This window comes from Corapipo altera, unplaced genomic scaffold (assembly GCF_003945725.1).
Source record: "Corapipo altera isolate COAL_440 unplaced genomic scaffold, ASM394572v1 0, whole genome shotgun sequence".
NCBI classification, from domain to species: Eukaryota; Metazoa; Chordata; class Aves; order Passeriformes; family Pipridae; genus Corapipo; species Corapipo altera.
This window is the reverse complement of record NW_020884872.1, coordinates 5,829,483-5,853,541: the sequence shown is the minus strand read 5'-3', so window position 1 is coordinate 5,853,541 and position 24,059 is coordinate 5,829,483. Positions and strand designations below refer to the sequence as shown.

The 24,059-nt window shown below is 37.1% G+C and overlaps 1 protein-coding gene across 19 annotated transcripts in view; it reads left to right on the top strand.

The window, feature by feature from the left end:
- Positions 1-24,059, top strand: part of KDM6A (lysine demethylase 6A) — a 151,577-nt gene that overhangs the window by 118,533 nt on the left and 8,985 nt on the right. For all 19 annotated transcript variants that reach the window (XR_003526412.1, XR_003526405.1, XR_003526414.1 and 16 more), the window contains 9 exons: positions 11,014-11,143; positions 12,429-12,534; positions 13,371-13,576; positions 15,948-16,012; positions 16,113-16,187; positions 17,515-17,663; positions 18,609-18,723; positions 20,439-20,626; positions 21,797-21,938. Coding sequence is in view for 8 of the 19 variants with exons in the window: in XM_027635818.1 (XP_027491619.1) it covers positions 11,014-11,143; positions 12,429-12,534; positions 13,371-13,576; positions 15,948-16,012; positions 16,113-16,187; positions 17,515-17,663; positions 18,609-18,723; positions 20,439-20,626; positions 21,797-21,938 (1,176 nt within the window). In the remaining 11 variants the exon portion in view is untranslated. The remainder of the gene's footprint in view (positions 1-11,013; positions 11,144-12,428; positions 12,535-13,370; positions 13,577-15,947; positions 16,013-16,112; positions 16,188-17,514; positions 17,664-18,608; positions 18,724-20,438; positions 20,627-21,796; positions 21,939-24,059) is intronic.

The following is a 24,059-nucleotide window of genomic DNA, read 5'->3' as shown; positions in this document are numbered from 1 at the left end:
ATGCCTTTAAAGTTCACTGAAGTCCCTTTAATCACAAGCACGTGGTTATTTTGGCTTGTACTCTGCTGTTTTCCATACTGAACTGTGTTTACAGTTCTTTTAGTTGAAATATTATCTGTATTTTTCTGTGTTGGAATTCCTGTTGGAGTTTTTCCCATCTCAGTATATTTTAGTCCAAAATATTTGATTTGGGATATATATATATGTGTTCGCTATATTTTATGTAGCAGGTGTGGTGGTTTTGAGCATAACTCTTTTTGATGTTAAAAAATGATATAAAAGTATGTTTATACCATTCTACAAAAAAACCTGCATCTGTTACTGCAACTGAGAGTTACTAGTTTCTAATGTTGTGGGATTTGATGACTAATACTGATCCATGTTATAGCAGTCTGTAGCCATGTGTTACAAAGACAAATTTCCTAAAAGAGAGAAAAAAATCAATAGGGAGCTTTTTTTTGTCATCTTTCAAATATTAAGTCTAATTGTAATGTTCATTTCCAGGTGACACTTCTACACATATTACATTCATAAAAATTAACAGCTTAACAGCTTTTTTTTTGTTTAATTTTTAATTGGGACCATGTATTTGTTCTTGCTGGTAGAAGTATAAAAATAGCTTCAGTGTGTGGTGTTAGGATGAGTGCATTGCAAGTAGGCATAAAATAAACTGTTACAGACTTTAATAAAATAAACTGTTACAGACTTTAAATTCTCAAAGTTTACGCTGATCTGTCTTCAAAATTGGCACATAGCTTTTTTGGGAGAGTAATGGGAAATGTAGCCTCTATTCAAATGTTGCATTTTGATGGGTTTAGCACACTAGTCTTCAAGCTTTTTATAGGTGAGATCTGGAGTTTGTGGTAAGTAGGAAAACGTAGAGCATTTTTACTACAAAAATCTTAATACAAGTGGTTACCTTTGTGCTCATTGATGGAGGTGTTGTATTCCTAGTGACACCTAATTTCCAAGATAAAGGGAAACTCATAAAGGTGTTTCACTTGGGTTCCATATAGTCCTTATTTTCTACCAGGCTCACATAACCATAATTTTTCAACGGAGGTAAACTAATATTTTGCCCTGTGTAGTTTGCAGACAGCTCAGAAAGTGTTAGATGTGCCTTTTTTCCTTTGTTTCTTTCTCACTGAGTAGAGATTGAGAGCTCCCTCTTCAGCCTGTCTGCACCTTCATTCAGCAAGGCAGAGGACTTAGAAGGTGGATAATAAGGAAGGGTGAGCAGTGGTAAAAGTGGAGGAGAGATTTGTGGTTTTTTAGCAACTCTGAGGTCAAGAAATGCTTCAGTCTGGGCTGGGACTACTTTTGCAGGTTTAGAGACAGGACCTCTCCTATTGAAATGATGCTTTCTGGAAAGTCTCTGCATGTGTTTGCTAATAATAACAAGAGATTCTGAGAAATTTTGTGGGACTAACAACAAGGATAATTTTTAGTGTAAGCTTGAAGTGTAAAGGCAGCCAGCTAGTTTCCCATATGTGAAAATTCTGTTGGGCTCATTATTGCTGTAACTCACCTGTGCTGGGGCTGGTTACTTGTTAGGGGAAAGCTTCTGTCTACATGCTTTGTTCATACGAATAAAAATAATAACTATATAACACAAACACTATATAATATATTAATATTGTGGGTTTTTCCCCCACCAGTCTTATATGGCTGACAGTTTATATACAGGAATTTGAGGGTAAGGCTGTTCCAGCCATGTACTGATTAGCCCTTGCTTTGTTTTAATATTTGTAGAGTTTGAGTATGTACAGGCATGCACATGGCAGCTCTGGAGCAGCAGAGTTGTCATAGGTGTTGTGTGCATGATTCACATAGGGAAAAATGTCTAGGAGGGAGAATATTGAAAGATAATCTCCTGGAAGCCCTGTTCATTTGGAAAATAAGTCGACATTTATGCATAGTAGAAGAAGTTTATATACCAATATATCATGAACTTCAATACTGCGTGGTAACCTTTCTTTTAACACAGAGTAAGGTAATGCAAAAGCAAAGAATTGAAAGTAGTTCCCATAGTACTGGGTACATTTGGGTGCTGTCTCTGTAAGTGGTATCTTGAGGCTTTAAAGTGAATTTGTGACCAGAAGTGTTGATTTTTAAAATTACCGTAAAAATTAAAGAAAAGCTATCCAGAGCAGAAAACCTGAAAAACAATTATTTGATTTCTTTTTTCCTTTAAAGGAAAAAAAAAAAAAAAGACAACCTCCCCCAAACACCTGTGCTAGAATAAACTTCATGCATGAGGAGAGGGGAGTTGTCCTGAAGTATTAGTTTTTATATATTGGAACTACTCTGTATTATGTACAGTGTACATAATACAGTACAATATCCATAATTATGTACAGCTACACTGTATATGTGTTGGTATATGTCAGTTGTTACATACACACCTTTATTTTATTTGATATGTTCAGAAAGACGCTCTGGCTTCATCTCCTATGTGGATAATTATATTCTGTTATCTTCTGTCTTATTCTTGCTGTCTGACAATAGTTACTTGGTACAGTGTGTTGCACTGTTGATGGTATTCTCTAGGGAAAAATAGACATTTTGACAGGTAGGAACAGGTGGATGGGACTTGGTTTTTTTATAACTGGAGCACTAGATTAATCATTTTTGTTTTCCTCCTCATTATTCTGCATTTGGCTCTGTTTACGATATGCTTACTTGAAAACCAAAGTGTTTATGGTACTTTTAAGTCGCCTCCTCAGAAATCTACTTGGTAAATAATCTTTTTCATCAAGTGCTTACGGGTTTAAAAAAAGTCTTGTCTAAGAGAAGCCATTTTTTGCATCTTTCAGACCCATCAGGTTTATTTGTGCTTAGAGCACAAAAGACCTGGAATTAGCAGCAGTTTGGGATTAAGTAATGCACACGAGTCGATTGACTACAATTGACCTACTGCAGGATAGTGAAGTGCAGGATAATGAAGTTCCTCATCTCACAGGAGGGATTTTATCAGGAAGCAACATGGTAATTCTCCACCAAAAACTGACCTCTTAATGTTGCTTGGATTTTGTGTGTTGCTTAAAAACAAATAAGCATCAGGGATAGGGAAGTATAAAATAAAATTGGAATTAGGCAAAAATAAATACTGGGAGACTGTAATTTTGCTTTATGTAAACAAGTGTTGTCTTAATAAAAGCTGCTCAAGTGAAGCCATTAGGTGAAACGAGATGGCTTTGTATCATAAAATGCAAAACACGTGCCAAATAGAAAACTCCATTTCGTTGTCCTTTTATTAGGTGTGAATGGGTTGTGTGGTCTGTGCAAAGACACTTGGTAAATGTTTTGTTTTGCCAAAGACTAAAGTGAGCACTTAAGTAGGGCAAGATAATTGCAGAGGCTGAAAAGTTTCTTTATATCCGTCTTCCTCGGCGAGAATGTTGAGGAGATATTTAACAGAGCCGTGTTCTGTTCCCGGGGTGAAATGAGGTTGTTCAGGAGGCTGAGAAGGGGTCAGACGTGGGGTGCTGGCCTAGCAATTGATACTTCTACAAGGAGCTTCCCTTGAAGGGCCAGACAATGCCAGTGAAAAGCCACAGGGAATTGAGAAATGCAGGAGCTGAGCTGCATTCACTCGAATATGCAAATCTCATTAAGATGCTGTTTTGGAGAACAGTAGGGTGGCAAATGTGCTCATCTTGTTAAACTGCTGTTGGAGTGTAAGGATGAAAAGGAATTGAGGAGGTGATTCTGGGAAGTTAAAGTGTGATTTGGTTAGTCTTTCCTACCAATAAAACTGATTGCAACAGTAAATTTTAAGGTGGTTATAAAACAACTAAATTACTATGTTTGGTAAACTGTTTACATAGTAAACTAAATATCTTTAAGCCTCTGGGCAAATTAACAGATAAAAGAGTGTACTATTAAATTAATTATCCTTCCAGAGATTCCTAGAGAAAAATCTCCTGTTGACGTCATTACAAAAAAAAAAAAAAAAAAAAAAAGAAACCAACACAACCCCAAATAATTTTTGAGAATAAGTGAAACCCGTGAAATTAAAATAAAAAGTACACTAAGAATAATTGCTCTGAGTTTGTTATTAGAAAAGCTGATGGTTAATACATGGGGAAAAGAAGAAGAGTGTGCTGCTTTGTCTGGTTGTGTATCGGGTTTCCTTAAAGAGACTGTTATCAAGGGCTCTTTTCTGTGCTCTTAGAAATGTAAGTATCTTTTCCCTGTGAGCAATCCTTCTGAAAGGAGAATTAATGAAACATTATCACAAGACTTGAGATTTAACACTTGAGCTGTTTATTTCTACTGAAGTGAAACCAGCTGATTTCTTGCTCAGTGTTTCATCTAATTACCATCCTGGAGGAGGGATAAAAATCCAGTATCCATCTCGGTTAGGAGAGTCTGCCAGTTATCCTTTCTAAAACCAAGCTGAGGTCAAGGCCGTCCTTCAAGCAAGTAGAGAAGTTCCTGAGTTGACTTGTTTCATTTCTTATAAAAGACATAACAAGTATCTTTGTTATTATTTTTTTTTCCTCGTAATTTATTAATTTATTTCACAGCCTTGAAAGAACAGGCAAAGCCCCAAAGAAAACTTCTCTTTGATAAGGATTTAGAGAAGTGTGTGCAGGAGGTCCTTTGTCAGTTCTGAAGAGCCCAGCTGGGGAACGGGGCAACTTGGTGTCAGCTGGAAGTTGCTGTTGTCATTTTTATGGTGATATGTGGAAAGACTGATGTGAAAACTCTGAAGCATTTTTGAACTTGAAAGCTTTGATTTGGCTTAATTGGGGGAAGCAAAGGAGAGGTGTAGGTTAGATGGTAGTGGGTATTAAAAAAGGCTACTAAGCTCAGGGAAGTCAGTTCAGGACTCACTGGTTTGAGAACTTTTTGGTCCAGAGGAAAAGAGCCAGTCTGTTTGAGGGAAGTGTTTTGTGGATAAGGAGCTGAATTAAGTTTATGTTTTTTTCTTAAGAACAAGGAAAGCAGTTCTGGTTTTATTGAGAATTCTCTTTACAAGCAAAAGATTCTTTGGCTTCAGGGCAGAATTGCTCAGTTGCTCTAAAGGCACAGTTACTTTTGGCACATGAACTTTACTGTAGCAAACGTTTTAAGAAAAAAATTTGAAATACTGTGATTTCACAAGCTAAACCCTGCTTAGAATAAGAGATTATTTTTTGTTCAAGAGGCAAATACAGAAATCTGCAGATGGAAGCGGAATTATCTAGGAGTGAAAAACCATAGGAAAGATTTATAGTTTAGGGGGGAAGGCAAGTGTATGAAAATGTTTGGTGCCACTTGTTATAATGCTTTTCTTACATAAGTCATTAATGTGATTCTGTTTGTCTTACAGGCTAAGAGCAAGGTGATTAGCAAATGAAATAGAAAGATGTAAAAAGTCATTAAGCAAAGAAAAAAAAGGAACATTACTTCTTACATAACATATAATTAACCTATGAAATTCACTGCCAACCTGTACTATTGAGGTCAAAACCAGAACAGAATTCAAAAACAATTAGAAATACATTTGCATAATGAGAAAATCCACAATTCTATTGTAGGGTTTTCTGTAGGTTTAAAACAAAAGATCTCCGGGAGTATTGCCAGCTCAGTACCTGGTTGTGAAAGGCTGGGGTAGAGAACTGCATGATAAATTGTATAATTAATTATCTGGTATTACTTGCATTTAAGCATAATGTAAGCTTGACTTGAGTTCTGTATTCCCCTTTGAGAGCTCCTCTGTCTCTCTCTCCTGGCTACAAAAGGACCTTGGGGAGGTTGAGCCTTGGAGAGCCCAAGCTGGGTGTTGTGTGTAACCACCTCCTTCCAAAGAGATGGGGGTTGACAGACGTTTCTCTGTGGTTTTGTAATAACTCGTGGTATGAAAGCAACTGATTGTATCTGTTAATTGTGGCTCAAACTGCCACAGGTGGGTATTTCAGTGTTGAGTCAGGACTGGGTTAAGTAAGTGCTGTGCATCCCAGTGCTACAGCTGATTCCTTCTGCAGGCACATTTTAAAAGTGTCTTGTTCGTTCTTATTTGTAGATTAATTTATTCTGATAGAATTGAGATGGAGCATCAAATAAATCCACAGTTCCTTGTATTCATTTTAGATGTGATTTTTATTGGGAGAAGAGAGGGTATTAATTTTGTTCTTCAGAATAACTATAATCTCTTGAGCGGTAAAACCTTGTAATTCTCATACAGCTAATCCTCAAATAATAATTCACTTAAACTGCCTTCACAACAAAAATAATTGCTTAAGCGCAAATAATTGTAACTTAGTCTGTTTTGACCTGTAAATTACACCTAAAATCGAAATGTATGGATAACTGGAAATTGTTCAGGAGCTTTTCATTATAATGAAAAAGTTATAATCTCCCAATGGAAAACAAAAAAGGGCAAATATTTTCAGAAGTACTGAAGCTAATAGTTCTAGAAAACACAGAAATTACATTTGGAAGAGGAAAAACTGTAGACAAGAATGAAAAAGAAGAAACACAAAAAAATACTAACCTTAATGACTGCACAGAACTTTTAGAACTGTCTGTAGAGGCAAGAGGGTTCAGTAAACATTTTTGTTCTGTGCTTGGGAAAAAGGCAGATAAAACATTCACATCATGGGATGTACTATAACACACTCCCTGTTTTCACAATATTCAAGGAGAAGGTTAAACAGTAGTTATACTTAAATCTGGCATTCTTAAGGCAGAGGGCCAGATAACATACATCCAAGAGCTCTGAAAGGGTAGGCCAGAGGATTGTTTATCCTTCATAATGATTTTTTTTTTTTAATACAGTTCTTGGAAAACAGGAAAGGTTCCAGAGGACTTGAAGAGCACTATGGAACTACTTTCTGAGAAACAGACATAATTTTCTCAGTCTGACATTAGGCTTGAGTGAAATAATAAAACTATTGAGGTAATTAATTTAACAAATTTAAAGGATGGTTATAATTTAAAGGATGGAATAATGATAATTATTCTTGGTTCTCAGAAGATAGGTTTGATCATGTAAACTTGAATTATTCTTGATGTAGCTGAGAGTTTTGGTAATAAAATAGAGTTAAAATCTGTTCAGCTTTGTAACACAAGTAGCTTTAAAGTTGCATTATATCATTTTTTTAGTCAGCTGGGATGACACGAAGCCGATACAGCACCTAAGAATATTTAGCAACTACCTGATAAGCTTCATGTAATTGTAAATGGTTCAGTGATACTGCCTTGAGATCAGATTTTGGTCTTGTTTTATGTAGTTTTTAATAGTGATGTAGAGTTCCAGCAGGGGAGTCTCTAAGGCTGGAGCTGGAGTCTGCCTTCCTGTGGGGCAGGGACATCCTGCCTGCATAACAAGCTGCTGTGACAATAGTAAACTCAAGGGAAGAAGTGTGGTAGGTGGATGAAGGCTTCATCTCAGGTTAAGCCATCAGCCTCCATTTGTCAGGATATCCCTAGATATTGTTATTTGTGCTGCTCTTTGCTAAAAGCACAGGCTGGGGAGTGGGTGCTGTGTAATGAGGGGGACAGGTGACTGTTGTGAAACAAACTGTGTCACACCTGTTCTCCTGGTCACCTGTGTGTCTTGGTACAGCCAGAGGGGAAGTTTTTTCTCTGAGACTGAAGGCTGTAATCTGGTTTTTATAGAAGGTGTGGGAATGTATCCTAGAAAGCAGTAGAATAGGAAAAAAAGAGGTGTTTTAATGAATGTGATGATTGATTATTCAAGAGATCCCATGATGACATGAAATAATCCCAAGCAACCAGCGACAGGAAAAGAGGACATAGTCTTAAACCGTGGCAGGGAGCTTAAATTGGACATTAGGAAGAATTTCTTCACAGAAAGGGTTATTAGACATTGGAGTGGGCTGCCTAGGGAGGTGGTGGAGTCACTGTCCCCAGAGGGGTTTAAGGACAGACTGGATGTGGCACTCAGTGCCATGGTTTGGTTTACAAGGTTTGGTCACAGGTTGGACTCGATGCTCTCAGAGGTCTTTTCCAACCTAATTGATTCTGTGAAATCGAGGTATCTGTTTCATCCATGGTGGTTGATGTTGCTCTTAAGTGTGGGCAGTGTGAGTTTGGTCCTCAGGATGAAGCCCTTGAGCTGTTGTTGCTTTCACCCATCAAGTAACTTGCCCTGGACTGAGTAGCTGCAGCTGTGGCTCAGGACAGGCTGCACTTCTGAGCCTGACAGCTGCTCCTGCCTTCTCCTCCCACTGTGGGAGTGAAGGGTGTTCTCCTGCCTTCATAGTCCATGACAAGCCAGTTTCCTGTGGAAAGTCAATTTAAATGAATGAAGCCTGTCCTTCTCTTCATTCCTCCATCCTGGTGTTGTAGGTGACTGGGTATCCAGTTTCTTTATGGGGCCTGTTTTGCCTTGAGTTGTGCATCTGCTGCCTCTTTCAGCCAGTCTGAAATCCTCTCACCACTGTTGAAATCCTCCAAAACTACATTCTTGAAACTGAGATTTGTGAGATTTTCATCACAGTCTCTGTGGTCAAAAAAGGTCTTTTCACTTTCCTTGCACTGGCCATAGTTCTATATTTCCAGAGGTGGAGGCTGGCAGTGGTTACTCACATGTTTCAGATGCTGGTAGCAAATATTTTTAGTACTTCTGTAGTGTTTTTTTTAATTTCTATTGCTCTGTTTGGCATACTATCAATTACAGGATTATTCTTTAATAGCTCTCTTGTATTGTTATTAATAGTAAGTTATTCTGATTCATAGTTAAAAAAAAGATGATAGAGTGAAACTGGTCTGTTAAAGACAACTTTAAATATTCTGCCCATCTGTTTCCTGTGTCACTTGAATTATGAATGTTTTGCTATCTCAGCTTTGCTTTTCTTTGTCCTCTTTCCTCTCTTAAAATTTCTACAGAGGGTTTTAATAACTTAATAGGAAATTATAGCGTGGAATTGGTAATATCAGCTTCAGATGCTGGATTTATGAGATAACCTTTTTTCATCTGATCTTTTCCTCTGTATTGTTCTCTGTCTTCTTTGCCTTTTCAGACGTGGTTTCTCTAAGTGTAGAGAAGTTTCTCCTCTCTCTGTTGCCCCCCTTCCCTGAAGCCCTCACTGTGGCTTTACTGAGCTTTCGCTGAGGTGACCACCTTGCTGTGACTTCAGTAGCTGAAGTCACACTAGTTCTGAGCAATGTATCTTCTTCTTCAAGTTCGGTGTTTCTCATCTTCACTGCCTGAGAAATTGCCTGTGAACTGTTTATCAATGCAAACTGAATTTTGTCCAAGTTCTCTTCTATTTTTAATACTATGCATTTGCTTTTTTTTAATTTTACTTTTTCAGTTTGGTAATGCAGAGGTTATAGTAACTTCTAATATCTGCTATTTAGATTATAATTTCACTTTGTATAGATGGTCTGAATCTCAGGTTAATGCAGCTGTGGTCAGAAAATTTCTGTGCAGTAGTGATTTTATATTGCCATGTTATTTTAGGGTTGTGTTTTGGTTTGTTGGAGGGTATTTGTGTGTTTGGGGACAATGGGGTGTTTGCAATAACTCCATCAGACATTAAGCACTGGTCAGTGATTTTTTTTTTTTGCCATGTTGGGTGGTGCCTAATCAAAGCTTCTGCATCGTTCTTTTTCTCTCTTTGAAATACCAGTCTATTCTGACTTTAGACTCACCTGTCACAAGGAGTAAACTGTGTGGTATTTTGGCAGATGTGCTTTGGAGAAGTTGTTAATTATGTCTCTGTATTGCTCTGACCTTCTGTCAGAGGAGAGTAGTGTCAGAGGTACAAAGCTGGCACATGTTCTGAACTGAATGGCTGACTTGGTTTGTCATGGTGGCCACCACTTTTTCAGGATACTTTGCTGCAGCCTGGGGTACAGGAGATGTTTTCCCGTTTTCTTTAAAGTGTTTGTCATAACAATCAGTCTGATCTGATCTCAGCCCTCAAGTCCACCTTACTTGTGGTTTGTGGTATAACTTAATTTTAAGCTCTCGTATGCCAGCTTCCAGCTCTGCAGTGTTTCTCAGTGCATCATCACAGGTTCTGTTTTACAGACAAACTCCATTGCTGGGAGTTCTGTCTAATAGAAGTCAGCTGTGTTTTCTGCTGAAGACTGTTGTTACCAGAACAACTTTCTTGTTGTAGCCAGTGAGTTTTATAAAAACGTGATCAAATTATGCATTGGAAACATCCCATTTTGTGGGATGTAGCAAAAATCAAGTGAGATTGGAAGAAGAATTTGGATAGTATTCTGTTGGAAGAGTTTTGAAGTAGTTGAGTCATTTTTAACAAAAATGTAAGGGGTGGTTTTATCAAAAAAATACTTTCCTAGTGATGGTAACTGGGTATTGACTATAGGCTAAACTTTAGAATGAGATTTTTCAGGTCATCTGTTCTAGAAAAAGTTAAACATACAGTGGGTTATCCACGCTTGGAAATATCTAGTGAAAGGCTGGAAATACAAGCAGTGAGGTTCTCACTGAAGTTACACACAGGGGTGTTGACAAACAAACTCGCTCAGGATGGGGCATTTCCTCTGTTGCTCAAAAAAAACGGATTATGCAGCGATGGCTCCTTTTGGCTCCAAGACCTGTAAATCAGGGAGGGGTAGGTGGTGGTTCATTCAGCATCTGTAGTTGTAGTTGGGTTTTGTGACTCAACAGGGTTTTTTTGGCTGAGACATTGTCATTTTCTGACTTTTGCTCTGCCACAGTGCTCAGCACCGGACTGCGCTTCCTCAGCTCCTGTGAAATGATCATCCACCTGATAAGGTTCTTCTCCATTTCTAGTTGAAACCTGCTTTTTCTGTTAAATTTTGTCACTTGCTTGTATTTAAAATGGCTGTATTTCTAACTAATAGTGGCACTGTAGTAGATTTGGCAGGCAAAGTGGGAATAATTTTGAATAATAGCAAATTATACACTGAAAATTCTTGATTAAAATATATGGGCTTTATTTGCATCTTAAGTTACAGTTTCTCCTTATACAACGTTATTTTGCATAGGAGATTACACCAATATGTATTTATTTTATTTGTCAAGCAATGACAGAGGCAGCTCTTCTTTCCTTTTAGGAATCTGGGTAAAAATGGCTTATCTAACAGTAGTATTCTATTGGATAAATGCCCACCTCCACGACCACCGCCTCCACCATACCCTCCCTTGCCAAAGGACAAGCTGAATCCACCTACACCTAGTATTTATGTAAGTAAATCAAGTGGCAGAAGTGTATTGCTGCCTGTCGTTTGTAATTGTTTGGATATCTGAATTATGTAATATAATTATTTTAAAGATGCACTCTTCATCATTGGGTTCTAATTACAGTGCTCTCCAGACTAGTATATAAGCAGGAAAAATGCTAGACTTAAAGAAAATTTTGAGACATAGTTTGACTCTTAAAGTACTTGTAAAGTAAGAATTTCAGTAAACAAGGAACAAAACGCTTCAGACTTTTTTTAATTTATTTTTAATACTCAAAATGTTGACAGAATAAGCAGAACAGTTCATTAGATACAATGCACAGTATTTCAGATATGTATGTACAGTTTTTTGCAAGTGACAGCTTATGTATAAATGAGCAAGTAACTCAACTAAACTCTCATAACAATCTGCTCCAAAATACAGTGAAGAAAAAGGAATAAAAGACGAAGTGATGCTAAGAACAAAATGTCATTAGGAAAAGGCAGGGTTTGGTCGGGTAGTATTTTTTTAGGTAGCCATTAAAACTTCTGTTCTGGAAATAAAGTTTCATAATAGCTTTATTGAGCTAACTTCCTTAGTGATAGAAGAATAAATTATAGGATATCCATTTCCTCAATAAGAGAAGAGTAAATTACAGGCAGCGTAAAAAGCTCAAGTCAGCTTTGGTCAGCTCGATTTGGGGGCCAGAAGAGGTTGGTACTTCAGTTTAATACTACAGGAATCTGCCTGAGAGCCAGGTTAAGTTGGATGGGATAGTTGGATGGGTGTTGGACCTGAATTCATCTACCTTAATAAAAGTCTGTCACAGCATTGTGTCCATCCAAAGCTGGACATCCAAAGTGCACCATGAGAGCAGCCTTTTAATTGTACCATTTCTTGTATACATTATGTGTAGAATTAGCTTTTTTTAACCTCTGAAAAGAAACTGTATTACCTTACTCTTCAGGGAGTTCTGTAGATTTAGGGAATGTACAAGGCTGCTGGCAGATAAAGAAATTAAGTGCAGGAAACCTGAGTTGCAAAAGCCAAAGCAGCCTGGGAATAATTCATGCCAAGAAACAAATTACAGTAACAAATTAATTTCAGGAGTGAACCCAGCATTAACCATAGAAAGAATTGTAGTGGTGTAGCTCTTCATTGCCCACAGTGAGGGGAAATGGAGAAAATTCCTGCTTTCTTTCTGTTGTTTCTCTTTTTACCTCTTTTTTTTTTATTATTATTCTTTCTTATTTTACAAATAAGGAATCTAAATTGATCTGACATCTAATATTCCATTACAATTTTGCAGTTGGAAAATAAACGAGATGCTTTCTTTCCACCTTTACATCAATTTTGTACAAATCCAAACAACCCTGTTACTGTAATACGTGGCCTTGCTGGAGCGCTTAAATTAGGTAAATTTACTTTATTTTTTTTTTACTCATGGGGAAAAAAAAATACGTTTTTTTTAAAGAGAAATCTCTCAGTTCTTAGAAGTGGATGTTTTATTTCTGTAATACTCTGTTACTTGTATATTCCAAATCATTGGGGTAATGTGTCATTTCTCAATTTGCTGTTTTTTCTAATCTTGATCGTGTCAAAAAAACCCACCACAAATAGAGCAGATTTTGTTGAGCACAGAGAGGAGCTGAGCTGTGGATGTGGAAATTTACAGAGAGATGTTTTTCCCATAAAAACTGGATGCATGTCTCTGTGTTTAGATTTAATGATCTAAAATCTGACTCCAGACAACGTTTTGGAGTCTGTAGACAAATAAACTATCAGTGCTGGTAGTAAATATGTTATATGATGGAAGTGCATTTATAACTCTGGTCTGAAAAATACTTTCTTGGTAATAGATTTTAAACACTGTTTGCAGATTTGTTTACCCAAGGTATGTAAAATGGTTCTTGGAATATAATCCACAGAGTAGCTGCTCTGAAAAATACTTAATTGGTAATAGATTTAAACATTGTTTACAGATTTTTTTACCCAAGGCATGTAAAATATTTCTTGGAATATCATCCACGGAGTAGCTGCCAAGTTTATTCTGAGCTTCTACTGTTGTGTGGAGAAAAGTTGTTTGAGTGTTAATCACCAGTGTTAATAATTAATGTACAGGTGTGCAGTGTTGTGAAGGCTGAGGGAGAAAAGTGCTTTAGGGTAAACCTTTAGATAACTCCAAGTATTTTCCCGAAGCTTTTTTATTACATTTTAACTGTCACTCATTAATTTTGTTCCTGTTTATTAGATCTAGGACTCTTCTCTACTAAGACGTTGGTAGAAGCGAATAATGAACACATAGTAGAAGTAAGGACACAACTACTGCAGCCAGCAGATGAAAACTGGGACCCCACTGGAACAAAGAAAATCTGGCGTTGTGAAAGCAGTAGATCTCACACAACAATTGCTAAATATGCACAGTACCAGGCCTCCTCATTCCAGGAGTCTTTAAGGGTAAGTTCATTGTTGTTATTGGTTATAGTTCACAAACTGTATGTTGACTCTGGAACCAGTTAATAATGGCTGTTGAAAACAAACAGAAGCTGCTAAGGGAAAGGAGACATTTCCTTGAACGTGAAGAATACAGGTAAATTTGCAAAATCTGAGGGTCAAATAATTTTATTGTCCCTATGGAATGTTTGGTGTAAACTTAAGTTTCATAACATAAAGCTCACGGTTATTGCATATTTTAAAAGCTTGTTAGTTTAAGCTTTCATATAGTAATGTCAAAATTCATATTAAAATATTTGGAATGTAATAGGTTTGGTTTTTTTTTAATTTGAGTTGCTTCTAATTTCACGCATAATTTGAAATCAAATTTCTTCATTCTGCTGAATTAATTTGGATGTGGCTTAGTAGAAGTTTACACTAATATTTGTCTTTCGTTGCTTTCCAAACATAAGTTTCATTTTGAAAATTTCAGATGTGTGACAGAGTGAAATGTTGGAAATAATATTTCCCCTGCCTGCCTTGGCAGTGGGCTGGGACTTCATAGTCTCCAAAGGTCTCTTCCAACTCTGACTATTCTGTGATTCTGGGAAATGTGGTTTTATTGTTATTGCTTTTTAATACTTTCACTGAAGTAGTGAGCACATTGTCTGTGGGCACTCCTCGAAGGCTTATGTTATCTGGTGATGCAAAGATTAGTCTGAGGTGGAACTAAGACAAGAAGATATTCTTGACCAGTTGTTTGTTAGAAAATAGGTAAAATGCCAACGTGGGGAATTGACTATTGTTGTTTTCACTGCCATTACACAGAAACAGCAATAATTTTAGTAAGAAAGGAAAGAGAAAATCCAAATCTAAACTTTGTACTTTAGAGGAAAGGATTAGAAACAAAGAACTTAATTGGTAGTTGAAGAGAACAGAAGGGAATCTAAGACAGCAAGACTGACACAGGATGAAGAAAAGAAACAGGGAAGCTTTGGGAAGTGTGGGGCATGGAAGTCATCAAGAGCTTGTAACATAAATGGGATTTTTCTTCCTCTGCAGTGGTAATAAATGTAGGTAGGATATTGACTGAACTTTTTTGGTGCCCCTTGAACAGTCACACCAGCATTGTCTTCTTGCACATTATTCCAGAGGTGCTGGAAAACATTACAACACTGAATGTTATATATATATATACACACACATGTTTAAATCTTTGATCACTTACCACGGAAAGCCTCACCTTTGGATTTGCACCAATATATGAACTGCAGGATTTTCTGGGATTTTTTTCTCACTTTTACAAATTGGTTGTAAAAATGCAATACATAAAATAATTTTCAGAGTGATGATTTTAATTTTTCCTCTGGAAATTAGAAAGACAGTGTACATCTGTCCTTTGCCTAGCACTGCTTTGACCTGTCCTTAGGTGACTTTTCAGTGTTCAAATGAAAGCTTTATTTCTTCTTTCTACAGCCACAATCCTCTTGGCTTGCCCTAAGTGATCTTTTTTTCTTTATTCCTCTCACAGCTATTACATTGCTTTCCTAACATGTCTTGCAGTATTTGATAAATCCATCATCACGAGGTTCCTTTTTGTTTCTCTTTGTCCTTCATTCAAAGGATGAATAAGACTTTCTCAGGTACATAGGGCACTTTGAGGTTTAACAACAATCCCCTTCAAAGCCAGAGATCTTTGGATAGACTCCAGACAGTTCATTCCTCCTTTTTGTCTCTTCCTTTTTCCTTCTGTGTCTGTATACTTGCCAAAATAGAAGTCTTTAGAATAGGAGTTTGAGTGTGCTCTGCTAAAAAGATCAAATTGCATCATTTAATACTGGATGGCTTTTTTCCACTAGTCATGGTCCCAGCCACTGCGGTGCTAAAATAGCATATGGCTATGAAAAATTCAAGAGATTTTATGTAATGGATTTTATAAAATTAGTTTTATAAATATTAGTCATCCTAGTTTCGTCTCGGGATACCTGCCTGACTTTGAAGGAAGGTGGATGTTCTAGTCTGAAAAAGTTGAGTGTTCCTTAAGATTGGATTCTCCTGCATAAGGAAGCAAAACAACAGACTCGTTTGCACCTCTGATGCAGGCCAAAAATGTTTACAGTGTAGGCATTTTCTGTTGTCCTGGCCTGAGTTTCGAAAACTGAATCTGCAATCATGAAGAATTGTTTTTCTAACTTTTTTTATTTTCTCAACGGAAATATTGACACAGAATCTCAGATACGGATATTTCAAAGATTGTTTCAGCATCTCAAAACAAATGTGCTTCTGTCTATGCCCTAGTTATCACTTTATACCTATATATTTTTCATATGTTCTTTTATGGATGTGTGTGTGTGTATATATATATATATAAACATTTTAAAATTGCATTTTATAGGAGGAAAACGAGAAGAAGAGTCACCACAAGGACCACTCAGATAATGAATCCACATCTTCTGATAAGTAAGTGTGGTATAACTGTGTTAATTCTGTAGTTGGTTTTATGTGGTATTTTACATTTCCATTTTTTACATTCACTTGTTTATATTTTTTACATTTGTAGCTCTGGGAGGAGGAGAAGAGGACCTTTTAAAACAATCAAGTTTGGGACCAACATTGACCTGTCAGATGACAAGAAGTAAGTTGATTACAGTGGTATTCTACAGTATGACACCCCTGGAAATCCACTGTATTCTTCTCAGACATCAGTGAGTCTGTTGATAAACCAAATTCCAGTTGCACACCCCATTTCCACATTGAAATGGATCTTTAAATTGTTGTTACGAGTCCTTCTCACACTAAAATATCTTTTCAAACTTTTCTTTCCAGGATTTTTGTTTTTCCAGAAATGAATTTAAGCATCCATCAGAAACTGTTCTTTCTAGTCCTCCTTCTAATCCATTCCCTTTGTTTCATTATGAGGCTTTAAATCATTTGCTTACAACTTTAATTGCTTCTGACAATACCAAGTTTTTAGTCTTTGCATAGAAATTGTAAGGTTGAAGTTTTTTCATCTTTGTTTGTCTCAATTTTTGTTATTCAAGATGGGCTTTTTTCTTTTCATTCATACTGTCATCTTTTCTGTTTCCACTTTTTCATAACTCTTGCTTCTTTATCCAGGAACAAAATCAAAATATATAGTAAAGACCAGACCAGTGCTTGCCTGTGGACAAGCCATGATACCTCTCCCAGAGCCTCAAAAAACAGGGAATAAATGAGTATTCTTTATATATCCTTCTGTGAGTAGATGAAGGTAGCTTACAAAAACATCAGAAAATACTAGAAATACTCTGAAAACATGGTTTTATTGTCCAGTTACAATTATTTCCTTGACTCAGTTTCCAGTTAGTACATATTTCCATAAAAGATCCAGCATGTCTAGACTGTCAGTCCTACCAGCTGGAGGGCAAAACTTGTGGTCTTCCTTAATCACGAGAACAGAAGAAAAGTGAAGGGTGTCTGGGGAATAAGGATTGCTTAAGATGATGAGGACTTTTGTGGTATAATCACTGAAAGATCAGTGTGTGTATCCACTTATGTGATTAGAAGCAGTTATAAAATTTCAAATATCAACACTATTTTCTTCTAAAGGAAATTCCATCCGTAGGATCAAAACAGTTGCTACTGAACTATCACTCTGAATAAATTGTTGGGAGAGAGACTTTACATTAACCTAAGCATAACTAACCCGAGGCTCTTAGGGAATTGGATTTTGGTACTTTGAATTGTTCTTGTAGGATCCCAGTAGATGCCACATCTTCTGATCTGTATTCTTAGCTTTTGCTACAGAACTCTCTTTCCCCTCAACTTGCCCATCAGATCTGTGGTTGTGTTTGGAAATACTTCAGAATGGAAAGAGTAATGCAGATACCTGTGCTAACAATTTTTTGAAAATGTTTGTATTTCCCAAACTCTTCTGAGAGTTTTAGGGATTCACAGTTTGTCAATTTGCTATTTTGCTGCAGGTGGAAGTTGCAACTCCATGAACTGACAAAACTTCCTGCTTTTGTACGTGTGGTATCAGCAGGAAATCTTCTAAGCCATGTTGGTCATACCATCCTGGGCATGAACACAGTGCAGCTGTACATGAAGGTTCCAGGAAGCAGGACACCAGGTGAGTATAATTTCTGCATGAAAAAATCAGGTTCTACTGCTGAGGTATTGATTTAACTGCCCTGCAGATTTTCTATGTCTCACAACATGCCTAAACATAATAAAATTGTACCTATTGAGTATTTATTTTATTACTTGTTTAACTGAGCTTTATGTGTATGAAGTACTGAGTTCCCTTATAGTGGAAATTTCTGGATTTCTGCAGTGCTGGATAATTGCCATACTAACCTCTTGCATGCAGTGTTGGAGAAAAATAGGATAGGTTTGGACAGTCTTTGTATTTTACATACCTTGAAAGTATTTATAGGCTCCCCAAGTAGGTCTTGTGCAATCAGAAAAATCAGTTTGTTTTTTACTATTTTAGATTCCTTATTGTCTGAACCCTCCGTGATGAATAGTGCTGTGTTAGGGGCCTGGACTGAGACTTGAGGAATCTGGACTAAATTTTGGGATCTGTTTTTTTCTGAAGTACAACTTCAGAAAATTCCATTAGGGGTTATGGCTCAGTTTTCCAACTGTCAAAGGAAGATAAAATACTGGCATTTCTACATTGATTTTGAAAGCTCTTTCGGAAGGGTTTTCTTAGTACTTGTCTTTTCAGTGCCTGAAATGATGAAGTTTTGCACCTGACTGGGACTGTCAAGAGATATCATGAAACAGAAAATCTGAGCTTTTGAAGCATTTATTTCTACAGGGAGGGAACTGCTGAAATATTGGTCAGATTCACAAGACTGATAGTTCCAACTTTTCGTTTTCCACAAACTAACAAAGGAGGATTCTCTTGTCACTGGTAGCTTAATTGAGTGAAGCAGTGTTATGTGTCCTGTAAAAAATACAAATACCTAAACTGTGGTGTAAGTTTTTTTAGTAATTGTATCTTTGCATTTTCATGGCATTATTTTGATAGAACAGTCTTATATAAAGTGTGTTTATTTTTCTCTGTCAGGTCATCAAGAAAATAACAACTTCTGTTCAGTAAATATAAATATTGGTCCAGGTGACTGTGAATGGTTTGTTGTCCCTGAGAGCTATTGGGGTGTCATGAATGACTTCTGTGAAAAGTAAGCTGGCCATGCTGTTTTTCTCTGTATTTTTATCAAGTTCTCTGTGCCTTTCTGAGACCTGAGGGGGGAAATTACCGAGAGTGTTGTATGGGGATGTTACTTTATGGGTTTTCCACGTAGTCAGAAAAGTCTTTTAAAGTAAGTCAAAATGAAAAATCTAGAATTTATACAAAATATGACATTTGTACAGTGTACAGAAGCTTGGATTGCCTGTGGTAGCTTTGCTCTCAAAAATTGACATTAGGTCCATTACTTGTTTTTTTTTTCCAAAATAGAAATGAAGGAAATACGAGAAATGAGAGATTGATACTAGTAAATGTTCATCTAGATTCAAGATTCACATTTATACTACATTAAGGGGGCTCAGGAGTTTAGTAGCTGCCTGCTACCAGTGTGGACTATATGGCATCATTCCAGTTTTCATAGCAGTAATTTTTCCACATCAGAAAATCCATCATAGCCTTGCTGTTTATCCAGGCACTCTGTCCTGCATGTTAAAGTTGACCTCTGCTATTGCTATTGTACTTCACTGGAAAAACTGAGGTACCATGAGCACTGGAGAGCTGCTCAGCCAGCTCTTAAGATTAGGGTTTCTGTGTTGTGCCCTGTGAGAGTGGTTGCTTGAAAAACAAACAAAACAATACGTGTTTGCACATGCACTCCCAAAAAAAAAAGGTGGGGGAGCAGCAGTCGTGTCCCCTAATCATACTGGTGTTCAAGCAGTAGCCTCTGAAGTTGATTTTGTGGGAGAATTTTTTTTCTTGTCTTGCCCAGTTAAAACTGGATTAAGCTTTTGACTTCAGGATTTTCCAGAGCTCTGCAAATAAATCTCAGTGTCTCTGTAGTCTGTATTTTCTGCCTATCCACCTTTCCAAAGACTGACCATCTCAAAAATGTAATTCCGTCGCTGCAATTCCAATGTCACTGACACAAAATGCCTTTTACTCTCATGACACTGCCTTTCTGAGGGTGACAGAGAAACTGAGATCTTGGTAACCTGGCAAAAGGTCTACAGTGCCTGGTAAGAGGCAGTGAATTGTCTTTGAAAACTGTGCATTGCAAGTGATCTCTCATGGTGCACAGTAAAATGACTTTATTTTGCATTACCTTAGTGGAAGAGTCCATACTTGGGAAATCCATATGGAGGTGTTTTCCTATGATTCTCAGGAGAGTTGACATTCTTTGGCTGAACATAGCATAGACCTGTGGATCACAGTTGAAATTTTGCCAAGAGGTTGCTTGTTGTGTGGACAAGTGTCACATTCACACACAGACAGTGTGAGTACGTGTTCAAAACTGAACATCCTTAGGAGCTGGTATGGTCTGTATGGAAAATCAAGCACTGGTTAAAAAAGCAGCATCCGGCACCTGTGTCACACTAGATCTGACCAAGGGTTTCTCTGCCTCAGCATTAATGAAGTACTGGGAAACTTAAAGGAAAATAGGTCATAACCTGAAACCATAAACTGACTTCACACGGGCAGTTGGATGGTTAGGTGTTCTGTTACTGCAGGATGTGAAATGTGGAATTATGATCAGGAATTTTATGCCTGAAACTTTTCCTTTTGACTAGTCTTCCTGGGTCACTGATTAGCTGCAGAAAGCATTTATGGTGATGATGAGTTTTCACAGGTAATTTCACTGAAGTATCTGCTGCTGAACATGTCCGTTGGTAAATGCTGAAGACTTTTTTTTTTTTCCTGTTGTTTCAGGAACAATATGAATTTCCTAATGGGATCTTGGTGGCCAAACTTGGAAGATTTGTATGAAGCCAATGTCCCAGTTTATAGATTTATTCAGAGACCAGGGGATTTGGTGTGGATAAATGCTGGCACTGTTCACTGGGTTCAGGCTATCGGTTGGTGCAACAACATCGCGTGGAACGTTGGCCCTCTTACAGGTATGTTTGAGCAGTGCCTGGGCTGAACTGCTTTATTAGGTGACATTGTACTGCCTGTGTCACAGAACCTGCCATTTCTTGCTAATTTACCATGCCTTAGTAGATTAAAATATAATCAATGTGCTGTATTTTTAAAACATGACGTGTTGAAGGCTGTAAATAATTCCATTGTAAGAGGAAGGGAAAGCAACAAGAATGCAGCCTTGGCACTTGTGCTTTGAATGGGCTTATAAGAATAAAATGTTTTTATTAATTGATACATTGTTTTGCTAGGCCATTTCTTAACTTTTTCTCCCAAAATTTGTTCTCTGAGCAAACTGCACTCTACCTTGTATAAGAGTTTCTCTAACTTTGGTGGGGGTACTTGATAGCTCTTTGGTGAAAGCATCAGGAAATGCAAACACTTGTAAAATTTTGTTCATGAAAGAACACTAGGTTTCTCAGACCTACTGTTCTAGAAGTCTTTAGTTTTGAACTGTAGTCTTGAAAGGTTTTTAGGTTTGAGCACAGGAAGAAATTTTGGTTAAAACGAGATTCTGTCAAGCATTTGAAGAGAATGTACTTCCACAAAACTTCTGGTTTTTTTAGGTAGTTTAAAGTATGTCTTTATATGGTGCAATAACAGTATATCTCTAGGATTGTATGATTGACTGATACAGAGCTCACATGTTCAGTCACAGTAAATTTTGTAAAACATTTTTAAAAGAAGGGTGGGGTGAGTAGGCTGCTTAATGAAAAGTCTGACTCACTGCAACGAATCTCTCAAGGAGACGTTATATACCATAGCAGTGTAAAATTGTGATAAAGAGTGAATAGAGTGAGATGCAGACATTTCAGATCTAGATTTTTTTTTTTTTCATTGTGGAATATTTGAAAGTTTAGTAATTAACTCTTTTTGAAATATTGCACTCTGTTCACCTTAGAAATGGAACACTTATCAGTAACTTGTTTTCACAGGTATTTGTTGCTGCTGTGGTATTTGTTCTTTTAGCATCATAAATACACTTTTTAAAAGACACTTTTTAGAATTGAAATGTAGTTGCAATGAGTGGGTCATTGCAAATGAAGCTGAGCTATAAAATACATAATTTTTTATTATAACCATATTACCTTGGTTGATAATTGTTTCTAAACTTGATTAATTGCTTCTATGATTTTGTTTTTGTGTAGCCTGTCAATACAAATTGGCAGTGGAACGGTACGAGTGGAATAAGCTGCAGAGCGTGAAGTCCATAGTACCCATGGTTCATCTCTCATGGAACATGGCTCGAAATATCAAGGTCTCAGATCCAAAGCTTTTTGAAATGATAAAGTAAGTTTCACTTGTTTGAACATCTGTTGTATGCTTTTCATACATAAACCAGTAGTCGATTCGTAAGTAATTCTTTGTAAGACCATTCCTGAGAACCAAACCAAAATTATTTTAGATCCTGTTTTTCAAATACACCATTTATAGATATCCTTAATTTTGTTATGTGTTATGTGATGTTATTGTGGCGTAGCTTTAGAATCATCTAAGTAACTTTTTAGTTAAATGTGCCATAGACTTAATTCAGCACTTTACAGAAACAGTTGGCTTAGATCACAGCAGCTGCTCAGAGTACATACAGTCAGAAATAAGAAAATTAGGTCATCAACCCAAATATTAGAATATTTATCCATTTTTACAGCAAAGTTAAACTTAATTTTACATTTCTAGAACTTCTAGTTAGTGTTCTCACTCTGTCACTTGGAGATCCAATATGAATCTTTTAAATAGAGGGAAGTAAGAATTTGAAAGCCTCCTTCCCTTTGCTCTTTCTTTTGAACAATGAATTGATTGATGTGCAAAATGATAATTGAGTTTAGTGACATTTCTCATACGCATATTCCAAAATGCAGGAATATTCCAGGCCTTAAGCATCTTTAGTGATTTTCTTTGAAGAGTGCAACTTCAAGAAAATATAAATCATATTGCAGCATCATACCTAGGCTGAGGAATGAATGACCATTTCGGGATACAACGTAGGTTTGTCTTAAGGAAAGTGGGGGAATGAATTCCGAAGGAAATTACTCATCATGAGAATCCTCTGGTAGCAGCACTCTCTATTTTGCCAAAGTACCAAAGCACTTCTGAGCGTTTCTTAGTCTTATCAACATACTGGATCCACAAGCGTTGAATCCTTTTATTATGTGCCTTTAAAAAACAGGTGATCTTTAAAAAACAGGTGAATTAACCTGCAAAAAAGGACAAAGGAAAGGAATTTCAATTTTTTCCCCCAGTAGGATTTATTGGTGACTTCTGAGTGAGACACCTTTTTACAGTAGGAATTTAATTTAGGCTTGAACATCTGTTACAGAATGGTGGAAGTGGTGAAATGTTAAATTTATAAGGACCAAGAATGTTGGAAGTAGGACAAGGGAGGATTGTATCGGCTGCAACACTTGATTATGGGATAGCATGTATGTGTGAATAATTGCTTAAAATCTAGTAACTGATATCTAGGGTAAAGAAAATATTTGCTGAAGGCCTGACAGTCCTGCCCCTTCAATTATGCAATTAGTGCTCATATTCCAAATGCCAGCTGTCATAAAAGGGAGAATAAAAACTAAATAGTTATAAATGAGAAAGAGGGGGAAAAGAAACAGGGTGTGGGAGGGAGGAAGCCAAAAAGTCCATTTAAAAAAAAAAAAGGAAAACAAATCCACAAGCTTTCTTTCACTTTTATCTTTATATATATGTATATATCTTCCCAAGCCCAGCAGGCATCTACTGTAAAACTCAAAGCAGTTCTGGAATGTTTTTGCTAAAACATGATTTTGATATTTTTGCCACCTGTATTTTGCATTTGCACAAGTTTGGGGTTTTTTGCCACAGTTTAGACTTAAAAGGAGAAAAACATGACTGAGCACAGCATCCTCCTCCCAGAGAATCTTTTAAAACGTCGTGAAGAAACACAGAAGACAAAATGGTAGTTTCCCATTGTCTTGCTGGCTGACAGCAGCTCAGCTTTTTCTAGCAAATTTTAGGTGTGCATTACAAATAAACAGAGATGGTTGTGCATGCCTTCACTTTATCCAGTCCACTGAACCCATTTCCAGTTTGCTTGGATTAAGCCCTCCTTCCAGGTTAGTTGGCCAGATCCCAAGTTCCATGATGTGTGTGCAGAGGGGAAGAAGATGGGATGATCAGCTCTGGTTTGTGGCATCCAGTAGCAGAAGCCTGAGATAACTCTTCATGGTAGTCACTCCTGTAGTTATGGTTTAGCTTTTACTAGAAATGGTTGTCACCACAGTCTGGTGTCTGGCCTTGGCTTTGTAATCATACTGGAAATGCAGAAACCTTCATAGGTTTTCTTAAGTTACAAGAAAAATTCCCTAATTTTCCTATGGACAACTTGTCTGCAGGAAAACACCAACTGGGAAGTAGCTGTTGTCCACTGCACCTGTATTT